Source organism: Chiloscyllium plagiosum, chromosome 26, assembly GCF_004010195.1.
Source record: "Chiloscyllium plagiosum isolate BGI_BamShark_2017 chromosome 26, ASM401019v2, whole genome shotgun sequence".
In the NCBI taxonomy this organism is placed as follows: Eukaryota; Metazoa; Chordata; class Chondrichthyes; order Orectolobiformes; family Hemiscylliidae; genus Chiloscyllium; species Chiloscyllium plagiosum.
In genome coordinates this window covers 23,074,568-23,088,944 of record NC_057735.1, presented here as the reverse complement: position 1 = coordinate 23,088,944, position 14,377 = coordinate 23,074,568, and the positions used below count along the sequence as shown (strand labels likewise).

The 14,377-nt window shown below is 39.8% G+C and overlaps 1 protein-coding gene across 1 annotated transcript in view; it reads left to right on the top strand.

Annotated features, from left to right (window-relative positions):
* The window catches only part of kif21b (kinesin family member 21B), a 160,721-nt gene that overhangs the window by 81,501 nt on the left and 64,843 nt on the right, over positions 1-14,377 (top strand). Inside the window, exons 6-8 of the mRNA XM_043716242.1 lie at positions 3,996-4,163; positions 12,036-12,151; positions 13,257-13,452. Coding sequence (XP_043572177.1) covers positions 3,996-4,163; positions 12,036-12,151; positions 13,257-13,452 — 480 coding nt within the window. The remainder of the gene's footprint in view (positions 1-3,995; positions 4,164-12,035; positions 12,152-13,256; positions 13,453-14,377) is intronic.

The window sequence follows — 14,377 nt, the reverse complement described above, 5'->3', positions numbered from 1 at the left end:
TTCCAGCAACACATTTTCAGCTCTGATCTCCAGCATCTGCAGTCCTCACTTTCTCCTCAGTGTGGATTGTATCATTTTCTTAGTGTAGAGGTCTTTAGTGCTCAGTATCTGTGGCCTGGATGCTGTTTAGCAAGGAAGGAGAGTTACTCAGCTTGTGCCATAGGGGAGCACTGATTGACCAAATGGGTGCATGTGTTGTTGTGCAACGTGGCTGTGTCAATGTAATACCTGCAGCACATGCCAGCATTTTTTTACAGCTAATGCTCTACAGGCAAATGGCTAGAAATAAAAGTCAGAGGGAGAGCAGCCCTTTAGTAGGATGAAGTGGGATCTGCAGTCAGTCCAGGAGTACTGCCACATTCAGTCAAGAGGCTCATCCGGTTCCAGTGCTGGGGGTTTGGCTATGGTCAATTTCCAGAGATTCATATTTTTGCAGTCTGGGGATTGAACCATGGATAGCGCAAACAGTCTGAGGATTACAGATAGGTCAGTTGGAATGTGAGAGAGATTGGTCTGAGACCTGCAGTGAAACAAAGTTGTGGTTGGAATGTGGTAGAAATAAATGGAAGAATGGTTAGTGCTGATGCAAGACCAGGAGAATTAGTAATATGTCCCCAGTGAATGGATTAGGGGCACAGAGTATGGCAAAATGTTTGAGAGAATGAGGTGGATGAAGGGTTGAGTGGTCATGATGATGGATGCAACAATGAGAATGCAGTCCAAGAGCTTTGGTGAGATGCATGTGCATTGGCAGAGTAGGATGAGTGTGATGGCACTTAACCTTGAGAAACACAGTAGATCCTTGATCTTCTTCCTATAGTGCTGGGATTCCTGTACATCCAAGGCACAGTACTGTCCCAGGCTGGCATTGTCTGGTGGTGTAGCCTCCTGTGGTAGCTAGAGGAAGGACAGCCCTGCTCTCTACCAGCCCGTCCACCAACACGTCCACATGCAGAGCAGGGAGTGAGCTTTCCTTTTCACTTCACCATGTTTTGAACGTGGAAGATCAAGTACCACAGCGTGAGGGGTGGTTCCTGGATTACAGCATTTGAAGTGGTGTGTAGCAGGGCCTTAAAAATGGCAGCAGAAGTGTGAAAGCAAACTTTCCTAGCAGTGGCGAGCATTTCAGCCTCTCCCTCCATACAGCTCCCTTAGACAGATGCTTGGCAGCCCAGTTTCATCATTAGTAAGGTAAAGAGTGGAAGATTATGTGAGAAAAATCAGTGAGCTACATTGGATCAGCTGCCATGCAACTCATTCAACTGAAGCGGGCTCAATTTAGATTAGATTACTTACAGTGTGGAAACAGGCCCTTCGGCCCAACAAGTCCACACCGACCCGCCGAAGCGCAACCCACCCATACCCCTACATTTACCCCTTCACCTAACACTACGGGCAATTTAGCATGGCCAATTCACCTGACCTGCACATCTTTGGACTGTGGGAGGAAACCGGAGCACCTGGAGGAAACCCACACAGACACGGGGAGAATGTGCAAACTCCACACAGTCAGTCGCCTGAGGCGGGAATTGAACCCAGGTCTCAGGCGCTGTGAGGCAGCAGTGCTAATCACTGTGCCACCGTGCCGCCCACTCGACAAAACATTTTAACACTGCAAAAAAATTAGAAAATTCTGCCCTGTGTGACATTGTGAGCAATATAGTCCAATTTCATCCAGGGTTCAAAAGCTGAGATCTGGTTACAGACTCATAATCATACTACGTGGACACAGGCCCTTCGGTCCACCATGTCTATACTGACCAACAGACACCAAGGTATACTAATCCCATTTACATGCACTTAGTTCATAGCCTACTGTGCCCTGCCATTTTTAAGTGTTCATTTAGATGCTTCTTAAACATTGCGAGAGTACCTGTCTCCTCTACCCCGTCAGGCAGCAAATTCCATATTTCTGCCACCCCCTGGGTGAAACCATTTTTCTCCAGATCCCCTCTGAAACACTTATTCCTCATGTAAACGTATGTCCTTGGTCTTCGACGTCTGTCATAATATGAAGATGCTCATGAACTTTCCTCTCTATGACTCTCATGATTTTGTACACCACAATTGGATCCCCCTGCAGCTGCCTCTGCTCCAGGGAAACCAAACCCTGCCTATCCAGTGTGTCTTCTTAACTGAGATTTTCCATCCCAGGCAATAGCCTGGTGAATCCCCCCAGCATCCTCTCCAGTGCAATCAAATCCTTCTGATAGTGTGGCAAACAGAACTGCACACCACCCTATCTACCTTGACTTCCACCTCAGGGACTTGTACAGTTCAATCCCTTTGTTCCTAAATACTGCCTCGGGACCTATCATTCATTGTGTATATCCTTGTTGTTTACTCTAGCATCAGCCCTCCACCAGACTGCCACTATATAGTTCATCATTGCTGTAGCTAGTTCTAACCTCCCCACTGCTTCCTTGGCTGTGAGCAACTAATTCATTACAGATCTTGGATCACAGAGTAACATATGGTTGTACTGTGGACTTGGCACCAAATTAGAACATTACATTCGGTCTTTACCCAGTATCAGGACTCTCTGTTGCATTTTTGATTCTCTTTATTTAATTACCCAAATGCTAATGTTTAGGTCTCCTCCTATTTAAGAGCGGTGTTTAAGAATTCTTGTCTTTTCACATTTAAATAAATTGATTATTGATAAAAGTGATCATAAAACTGTGGAATTGTCAGAAGACCCCAACTGGCTCATTCATATCATTTTGAGAAGAAAGCCTGTTCTCATTGCGTGTGGCCCTAATTGGTCTCCAGTAACACAATAATATGGTTGAAATAGCTCAGCAAGCTAGACTGTTGTATCAAAGTACTGCAAGGCTCATAAAGAATTGCCACAATTTCATGAAGAGGACCTACCATCACCTTGCAATAAAATAAGGAATAGGTAGGTCACAGCCCTCACCATATTCCCAATTGACATGTTACTGCTTCATTTCACTTTACTGACAACCCTGTTCCTGTTGTTAATAAATAAACTTGTATATCTTTAGGATGAAAGTCTTGAAAGTTGGATGGGAACTGAGCTGATGCTGGGCTGAATTTATTCGAGGAGATGGTTTATTTTGGTTGGGAAAACTGATGAGATAAATTTTCTAGAGCTAGGAGAGAATTGCTGGGAGAAGGTAATGTGAAGGTAATGAGTTTGTAACTGGTTAGAAGGGTGTCAGTTTAGCTCAGTTGACTGGTTTGGTGGCAGAGTGATGCCAACATTGTGGATTCATTTCCTGCACTGTCTGAGATTACTGTGAAGGACTCTCTTTTTTAACTCTCCCCTTGTCTGAGGCATACTGACCCTCTGTTAAACCACCATAAATTGTCTCTCTCATGAGAGAACAGACCTATGGTCTGCTAAGATAGTGGTTACCTTACATTTATACCAGTTTTGCTGTTGTCCCAAAATTGAATAAACAACCTAGGAACCATGGTAAAACATTGTAGTTAGAGTGGCATTAATAATATGCAGGTCAGTTCCACATCTTCAATGATCATCTTGACTTGGCCTCTACCTCTGTCAAATGTAACGAGTCATGAGTTCAGTTTAAGGTTTCCAAGGCATGAGAATATAATCTAAGTAAAGACTCTTGTTAATACAACCCTTGCTCAGTTTGTAATCGGAGTGTTGTCCTTCAGATTTTAGACCAAGAGTCCAACTGACTCACTGTAGGAGATGTCATGCATTTTCAAATAATATTAGGCATGTTCTCATCATCACCTGATTAACATGCGTACGTGAATTGAATGAGTAAAACAGATTAACAGACCTTACCTCACTTGGCATTTTTGGGCCATTGTTTGCAAGTGGACTGATGTGTTTGCCTACAAACATAAGGCATAGTTCAAAGGAATTCACGAAGAGCTTTGTGATATGTAAAACTATAAATGTAAACGAAAAGTGCAATTTCTAGAAATGAAAGTCATTCTTTTTTGGTAAAATCAACTTAAATCACTACTTGTATCATTGTGCCTGTATACTTTAGGTAAATGGTGAGGTGAATGGAGTAGCACATGAATCACAACCAGTGAATGAGTATGAAACACTCACAGCCAAATTCCATTTTGTCGACCTCGCTGGTTCAGAAAGACTAAAACGCACTGGAGCAACAGGAGAGCGGGCCAAAGAAGGCATTTCTATCAACTGTGGTCTGGTAAGTAGGAAAACAAAACTGATTAATTTTCACATTTTCCCATTGAATATGCTTTCCCAGTTTGTGCAGTGGTTTTGATATATCTGTGAACAGCAAGGTTATGTTTCATATTAATGAAATAAAGAATTCACTTTGACACACCCATAATGATGGACCTAATGTGTTTTGTGATTCATGCTGGTAGAAATCTCACAATAAGTCTTGACAAAATGTTTATAACCCAAAACCATAGGAGCTGTGCAGCATTCAGTTGTAAATCCATGACCTAATATCTAATAAGCCCCTACTATATTTCCTCAGAGTTAAGGTGCTGGACTGCCTTGTACAAGTCAGACTTCCCACCTCCAGAGCACTGGAACTAATAAAAGACACGTGCTTACATTTAAACAAAAACAAAAGAACTGCTGATGCAGGAATTTCTGTTTCCTTTACATATTTGTAGCTGTTGCTGCTTATTGAAAATATCAAGAAATATATGTCAAAAACTCAGTATATAAGTTTACACTGACGGCATTTGCAAGTTTACTATCTCTGACAGGTAAGTGAAATATGTGTGGGCTGGAGCTGACATAGATTTTAGAAAGGTATAAAAACCGCTACTTTGTTTTCAAGTATGTGTTTCATTAATAACCAGCTTCAGGAAAAGTAAAACAGAAGGTTAGATTTTTGATGCATTTTCATGGATGTCAAGAGCACACAAAACAGAATACCCGTCATTATTATTTTGCTGTGTACAAATTGCTATATTGCTATATATTACAGCAGTGATTTCATTAAAAATACTGCATTGGTTGTCAAGTGCTTTGGGATGCCCTGTGATCATAAAAGACACAATATAAATGTGTTTATTTTATTTCTGTGTTACTCTACTTCTTCTAAACACATAATTTTAAATTATTGCATTTGATCATTGAAATAAACCAACAAATAGCATGAACTGTTTTTGAATCAGTGCTTTTGTCTTCCTGAAGACTTAATTGTGTTGCTTACCAGAGACCTGCTCACCTGTGGAGAGGGAAGTCTGTTTGAAATGGCAGTGAATAGGGACACATGCAATTAGAAGCAAGGCAGAATTGTAATTTTTCACAGTATGCCTGAAATTGTTTGACATATCGATGATAAATCCAATTTACTCTTTAAAGAAGTTGATATCGCACTAATTAGAATGGGACTGAAATTGTATAAAATTAATGGAGACTCTCATTGGCCGCCTTCCAGATTAATTTTGGAGCTATTTATGACTACTTTTATACGTTTGTAGTAGTCATTCAGAATCAGGAAGACTGGTATCCAAGTACTAGCGTCTGGTTTATATTTTGCTAAGGCTCATTTACTTAGACCTGCCACAAATTCATACAACCACAAAAATGGATAATGTCATTTTATTCATGTTCTACTTACAGCAGCCAAGTTTCAATGCATAACTTTGCCTTCCCTAATTACAAGGTGCCATAACATGCCTGAGGTGCCTGGACAATCTAAAGGTAGTTGACAAGTGTGGAGGGCGCTGGGAGAATGCAGTGAGAGACTCACCCAATACTCTAACTGGAGGGTCTGAGCAACATCTCAGCATCAAAGAACCCAAATAGAATCACAAAGAATATGCAGCATTGAAATAAGCCATTCTTTCAAACAGCTGTGGAGCTGTTTATGCTCTACTCGATCTTTTGTCACCTAACTCCATTAGCACAACTCTATTCCATTTCCCCTCATATGTTCACACGTAGCACGGTGGCTCATTGGTTAGCACTGCTGCCTCACAACGCCAGGGATGTGGGTTCGATTCCACCATTGGGTGACTGTCTGTGTGGAGTTTGCACATTCTCCCTGTGTCTGCATGGGATACTCTGGGTGCTGTGATTTCCTCCCAAAATCCAAAGATGTGAAGGTTAGGTGAATTGCCCATAGTGTTCAGGGATGTGTAGGTTAACTGCGTTAATCAGGGGTAAACATAGGGGAATGAGTCTGGGTGGGTGACTCTTTGCATGGTTGGTGTGGACATGTTGGGCCAAAGGGCCTACTTCCACATTGTCAGGATTCTCTTAAATACAAGTTACAATTCACTTCAAACCATTCCTTGTGTCAAAGTGTTCTGTATTCTCTCTTCATTCCCTTTTTGATTTCTTGGTGGCTGTCTCTGCATTGACTTTATCAGAACCTTTCATAATTTTAAAGACCTCGATGACTTCACCTGTCAGTCATCTTTTAAAGCAAAAGCCTGTTCATGGTTTATGCATGTAAAATCCCATTTCTAGCTCAATTCTCATAAATTTGCTTTGGACCTCAATTCCCAGTCCTGATTCTTATATTATAATGGTGTGGAATGTATTGTAACATGTAATTATGTTGCCATAAGCCGGCATCAGTTTAACTATGTGAATTAATTAATTAAATAAATAAATCATGAAAAGTTAGGACAAATTTCATGTTTTTTTGTTCCATCCACGGCTTTGTGATTTCCTAAGTAGCTGCAATCCATAGCCGCCAACCTGTTTCCTGAGGACACAATGCCAAAGAGGAAACATGCTGAAACAGCCTCCACTGCCGCTGACCGGACCCAGAACCTTGCCTCTGCCAAAGCCGCCTCTTCACCATTGAGACTCCAGCCGTCGCCATAGCAAGGACACACAAGAAGATAAGAAATAGGAGCAGGATTAGGTCACCTGGCCCATCGAACCTGCTCTACCCTTCAATAAGATCATGGCTGATCTTATTGTGCACTCAGCTTCACTTAACTGCTCGCTCACTGTAATCCTTAATTCCTTTACTGTTTCCAAAATCTACTCATCTTTGCCTTAAAACACTCAACAAAATAGCCTCAACTGCTTTGTTGGGCATGGAATTGCACGATTCACAGCCTTTTGGGTGAAGAAGTTCCTCCTCCACTCAGTCCTAAATCTTCTGCTAAATCTTCCAGTAGAAATAACTTTCCTGCTTCTATCTTTTGTATTCCCTTCATAATTTTATATGTTTCAATAAGATTCCCCCCTCATTCTTCTAAATTCCAAAGAATGTCATCCCTATCTACTCAATTTCTCCTCATAAACCAACTGTCTCAATTCCGGAATTAATCTAGTGAACCTCCTGTGCACCTCCTCCAATGCCAGGACATCCTTTCTCAAGTAAGGAGACCAAAACTGTACAGAGACTGTCCCAAATCTCGGGGACCAGAGCCCATTCCAACATCCAAAACCTGATTGACCATCCAAATTAACAGAGGTTGTTCACTCCGCCGCCTTTGTAGATGCTGTCGAAACATCAGAGGCGAAGAGTGGACCCTAATACATCGACACTGGAACAACTGCTCGAGCCGTGATCTCCACGGTGACGTGGAACGGACCAGACCCGCCATTCAACAGCTTCCTGCAACCTCTCTCCACCATCACAACAGCAGAAAAAGAGAAAGATGAGTGTGATTCAAAAGTTAGCTGAAGAAAATAAAATTTTGAAAAAAGGATACAGTTGACTATGCAAGAGGGAGCGAACAAACCTGGGGCCCCAAAAAATTCCTACTCTGCCCCCTCCACCATCTTAAAAGGTTCTTCTGTAGCAATTTCTGAGTCATCTCGACTATATCTGGATCCTTGAAACATGTTTATGGTCTCCAGTTTATCTGGTTTAATACAGACACTATGGATTAATATAAACAATGTAACTTACTTTTATTAACTATTTTATCCATCATTTCACAATCCTGTAATGCAATTCTCATTATTCTCTTGCTATGTACATCCTCCTGTAGTTTAGTCAGTCTTATGCTGTCCTATCCTGTTTTGTTTTAATGGTTAAACTGCTCTCATGTTTTGTAGGTTACTCCCCATATCTTATCAGAACAAATATTTTCAGAAAGGCTTTCAAATATGAAGAATAAAATGTCCTGTGTAACTTCTCAATATGTTCACATGAACCCCTTTTTTTTGGAAAATGCTGCAAGCCTTGACCACCCTGCGGCCCAGGAAGTATTGTGTGCCATGTGCTGTGAACAGGTTTACTTAGCGTGCCGTAGAACCTGTAAATATTTGTGCACAGCCAAAAGCAGCCACTTAGCAGCATTGTATTCTTGTAATGGATCTAAACTGCATCTTGAAACTGTGATCACTTGCACATTATATCATGGATAGCCAACAATGCATTAACCTACAGATCCATTAGTAATTGGATTATTTGGATAGGTGCAAGATGATTGGATGAATAAAATGGCTTTTGTGGAATGATGCTTTGTTTACCCAGCATCCAAAGTGATAGTGAAACTACTCTGCCTCTGGGATTGAATGCTTCCACAGCTCTGAACTGGAGATAGAACAGTTTCTTCAACACTAATACTGTAGAAGGAACCCTGCATTCTATCAATTACACTAGACTCCAATATATATTTTACTGGATTTAATCCAGTGACTCTACCCTCGCTATCAAAGATTTGGCGCTCTGGGGAATAGTGAGCCATTTGACCATGGGTGTCGAAAGCAGTCATGAGGGGTGAGTGGGAGATTAGGAGCTGAGAAAAGGACAAATTGGGTCAGATGTAGGAGGAACTAGAGCTGAAGATTTTGAGAAGGATCTGGAGGAGAGGTGCAGCCTGGGAATTGGTGAACTGGGAAGCTTGAGATGTATTGTTTCAGTGAGAGATGGAGAGATTATGCAATGGGGATTCAGTTGTTGTGTGGTCAAAATATCATGTGATTAAAGTTTCAAGTACACTGCAGCCAAAAGTGATAATCCCAGACATCTCTCAACCATAATGTTAAGTCCTGATGAGCTTTTCAATCTCTCCACCATGCTCCTGCACTTCAAACATTAACAATTGCAACAGGATGAACAGAACTCGAGTCTGAAGGGCACTAATCCCATCACCAGTTTGGTTAAGATCTCTTGACCACTACAACAGCCACTTGCAGCCTTTGTCAAATGCCAGCGTAAGAGATCCCTAGATCAGGACATCTATCTCCCAAAAATAAAGGGTACTGTGATGGTAGGGAAGCTGGATGAGCTAAATGAAGGCTAATATATTTTTATTTTTAAGATTTTAGATTAACTTAGATTCCAAATTTAAAATAGCGTATTTTAAATGTAGAATGTTTCAACTGACCTAGTCATTTTTTTCTGTGGCTAAGTTAATTAAAAAAGTTTAAGGAGATCTATAAAACTGATTATTCTTGTGGATACATGTTAGCTGATTGTGCTTTACTTTATAATATACAGAATAGAACATTTTTCTCTATTTTTGAAGATTTTGACCTATTTATTCTGTTAACTGAAGGTGATTTGTATTGGAGGAATTAAAAATAATGAAAGCAGATAAGTAGATTCCCAAAGTAGATGCAAATCGTTATAGTTTACACAAAAGGACTAACTATCAAATGTCTTTTGTTGGCTGAGCATAGGAAGGCTTTTGTTTCCAACCAACTGTTATAGGGGTCAGCGAATAAACCCTCAAGAGAGTGAACAACATTAATAAATGACAACAGATCGTTATAATCCCAGCTGATGGTGATATTGGAAAGGTTAGATCTCGGAGTGATATCTGACTTGATAGGCATTAAGTGTTCTTTGTTAGTTTTGTTTTCTGTGGAGGTCAGTAAATGGACACATTTAAAAGAGCCTGCCAATATACTTCTAACAAAAGAACGTAACAGTTTATTTCACAAATGAAAGACACAATCCATATTATGCTTACAAGAACTATTTAAAACAGATTTATTACAAGTATCACAAAGAAATAAACCTGATTACCCCACAACAACCTTACAGGCTGTCAAACCTCAGTGAAGTGTGTGCCTCTGCTGTCAAACTAAAATGACATGTTTGTGTTTCACTCGAAAACTCCTTGTTCAGCTGGCATGGCTATAATTGGTTTCTCTTTGGCAAATTGATGCATCCACTCAATGCTATTTTCTTTAGTTAGTGTCTTTTACTGAGAGCCTTACATAAACTACTAACTCTGCTCACATATTCCAAGTTTAGATTATTGTTTATTAGATGGAACGTGGATTTAAATTGTCATAACATTTAGGAGAGAAATTTGGGAGGGCTCCAACCAATAACCATTTTCAATAACTTAATACTAATTGTATTGTCTTACATTTGTAATATACTATACATGTGTATCTACAAAACCTGAATATTTCAAAGTATACTCAGTGCAGACTGCTGCATTTTCCAATAAAGTAACATTTTACAAAGTTATTCCCTGACTGAAATATTCTGTGGTATCCCAAGGACATGAAAACTATTATATGGAAATGCAGGTTATTTAATTTACTGTGAAAATTAAGTGGTGGTGTAAGATGGTAATTTCAATTTCAGATTACAATTGTACTCTCATTTAGAGTATTCATGTGTTAACATGTGGCTTTAATAGTATGATGCGTTGACAACTAAATGGAATGTGTTCTTTGAATGGACTGAGTCATAACTGTAATGAAGTCTGCCAGGAGGCCCTCATAGAATATGAGATCCCTGACTGGGGCTGTTAACTTGGTCCATTCAGGGAACGCTGGCTGACAGATAAAAACAGGAGTGTCAGAGGTTCTGTTTACTCTTAAGAGCTGGCTCTGAGGAAGCAAGACCAGTGTCAGGTACTATGCACATGTAAATAAAGGGTGACTTGGTGATGGGATACTCATGGAGTCATTTCAGACTGCTCCTTCATTTAGGAGGGGAGAGGGAAACTTATATTGAATATTATTCTGCACTGTGAACTCTGTCTTTGACTAGACCAATGGTGACTTGAAGATTGGATCTATTGAAAGATGGTGGGTAGTAGTAAAGACAAAATTAAGATTTAAAGTGAGAGTGAAATTCTATAAGATTAACAAATTTCCTGTTATACCTGAAACATGAGTGTCATCTGACTTTAGTCAGAAACATTTTCTACAATACATCAGTCCTGTCCTTTTCCGTGGGGTGATACTGCTTAAATTTCCTCCAATATTTTCATAGCTTGTCCATTAACAATTCAGTGTTTACATGGGTTAGATATTGTTTATCTTGCCTCCTTTTCAAATTTCTATTTTAACTTTGTCTCTCACCTCTGTAACTTGAGAAGTTGATTATTCCAATTTATCAAATACTGTATTGTCATTCAGCAGTGTAATGTTCAGCAGCTGTGAATAGTACCACCCAGTGGTCTATTATTTTAACACAGCCCCTTTCCAATTGTTACTTCGTGGAATTACAGAGTGTAAATGCTCTACAAATATATTTTGTTGCATTTCTGGTTAAAATGAGAGACAACATTCTCCTCTACTTAGAATGGAGTTTGGAGAAATGCATTTTATCGTTAACAGATCCTGAAATAAATCTAGTAAATCTGTAAGGCAAACAGAACATTTTGGAGAAATTCAGCAAATTTGGAAGCATCTGTGCAGAGAGAAGCAGTGTTGTTTTTTTGAGTCAAATGTGACTCTTCAGAACTGAGAGGGCTGGAAAATGATGTTTAAATGCTGTTGATAGAGGGGGAGGAGGAGCGAGTAGAACAGGTTGAGAGAGTATCCAGAACAAAAAAGGCAAAGGGAATAGTGGTAACCTAGAACAAGAGGTCTACATAGACATAACAGGACAAAACGGGTCCATTGTGTTGAGGGCAAAGTCAACAAGCCTGTTCAAAAAACCAAAAGAACTGCAGATGCTGGAAAGCTGAAGCAAAAACAGAAATAGCTGGAAAATCTCAGCAGGTCTGGCAGCATCTGTGGAGAGAAATCAGAGTTAACGTTTCCAGTCCAATTCTTCAGAAACCTTTTCAAATTTTAGTTGAAGAAATCACTTAGAGGGTGTGTAGCATTGATAAAACAATGGTTTAAATTAACATTGAGGGTAAAAAAAAATTGCAATTAATTTTTTTCTCCTGTCTTTCCCTTTGAACTTTGACCAAAGCTGTCACTGGGAAATGTCATCAGTGCATTGGGAGATCAAAGTAAGAAGAGCCACCATGTGCCATACAGAGATTCTAAACTCACCAGGCTTCTGCAAGACTCTCTGGGCGGAAACAGGTACAAAGAATAAGACATCTATAATGGAAGTAAAGATTAGTCTTTATTCTTACCATCAATGAGATTAAATTTCCAGAAAATGAAAATCTACTTTGTATTGGTGGATTGATAGAAGTTTCTAAACTCAGGTTTTCAAATTAAAAATTAACAAACATCTCAAAAGCTGTTGTCTAAGCAACATGCAAATTGGGAGAATTATACTTCTATCGTCTGAATATCGTTACAGTATCAAACATACACATTCAAGGGAAATTTATGATAACATTCAGTGGTTAGAAATTGTGCTTAGAAAGACGATGAGAAAATGTTTATCTTAAGAGCTGACAATGTGGAAACTTTTCACAAAGTGTATTGGATGCAAGGAATTTTTAATATTTTGTAAGGCAGAGATAGACACTTGACTAACAAGCGTGTCAAAGAGCATCCGGGTTAGGCAGGAAATGAAATTGAAGCCATAATCAGATAAGCCGAATGGCTACCTCTGCTTCTAATTCATATGTTTGTGTCTAGTGACCTTATATAGGGTTATAAAGTCATGAGAGGCCTGGATAGGGTAAATAGTCAAGATCTTTTCCCCTGGCTGGGGGAATCTAGAACTAGAGGGCATAGATTTAAGGTGAGAGGGGAAAAATTTAAAAGATACCTAGAGGGCAACTTTTCCATGTAGAGGGTGGTGCATGTATGAAATGAGCTACCAGAGAAAGTGGTGGAGGGAGGTATAATTACAACATTTAAGGCATCTGGATGGGTATAAAGGGATATGAGCTGAGTGCTCACAAATGGAACAAGTTTAGATTAGGATATCTGGCCGGCATGGACTAGTTGGACTGAAGGGTGTGTTTCCATGCTGTACATCTCTGACTCTCTGACTATTTGTATCTTTCTTTATTCCTAGTGAATAGTCTCAAGTCTAATTGAGTAGCGTAGATATCGATGGATACCTATGTTTTAAATTGATAATTCCAGGTTTTTTGTTAATAAATTTTGTATTGGAAGTGCATTAATAGCAATGATTGCAAAGAAGTTGTCCTTTTTCTACTCATTTGAATTTAAAAACCATGAAAAACTTGCATTAAAGGGTTGAAAATTATTGTCTCTCTTACAGTCGAACTATCATGATTGCTTGCATAAGCCCATCAGATCGTGACTTCATGGAAACTCTCAACACTCTCAAATATGCAAACCGAGCCCGGAACATCAAGAATAAAGTTGTGGTCAATCAAGACAAGACCAGCCAGCAGATCAGTGCCTTGCGAGCTGAGATTGCTCGACTTCAAATGGAGCTGATGGAATATAAGACAGTAAGAAATGTTTGCAGTGAATGTTTAGGAAGCACTGGCTAAAGATCCAAATCAGAATTCTTCAAATGGTGTCACCGTTTTCAGAATGGATTGAACTAAACAAGAAATTGATTAGCACACAAAAATGCCACACTGTCAAAATATCTGTTACACTTCAGATTTTCATAGACTTGAAACAGCATTTTGGGCATAAATTGAAAAAAGCACATCTCATAAATATTAATTTAATTGTTTAAATAGACTCGGATACTGAATTTATTTACTTTAAAAAATGGATGCTTCTTTTGCAAAATAGGCGCTAGTTCATTACAACTTTGCTTGCAAAACATGATGATAAAAACCAAATCTGGGCAACTCAACTGCATAGGCATCTAGTCTTAGTTATTGCAAGGGTATAGACTAGAGTGGCATGTCAGGATCATGCAGAAGTGGAAGTCTGAAAACTGCTTACTGACTGGGAATTCCCCTGGAAAGTGAAATTTCCAAGTGCCTGCCATCTGGGAGTCTCCAAAAAAGTGCCCAACTCTGCGTTAGAGTTTTAGACTTAGAGTCACAGCTCAGTAGCCACCCAGGTAATGTTAGAGCAATTCAAAGCCCTGCAATCTTATAATGTTGTTATTGTGTAATCAGTAATCTTGGGTAAATAATAAATTGAACCCTATCCCACTAACCTCTTACCTTGACCTCCCTTCGACTCCCACCTCCCCCATTCTACTCCCTTCCTGAACCCAGCCTGTACCCTGGCGAGTACCCAATACCACAGCACACATATTCTCTGACTGTACCCACAGATGCAAATAGAACATAGAACGTAGAAGAATACAGCGCAGTACAGGCCCTTCGGCCCTCGATGTTGCGCCGATCCAAGCCCACCTAACCTACACTAGCCCACTATCCTCCATATGCCTATCCAATGCCCGCTTAA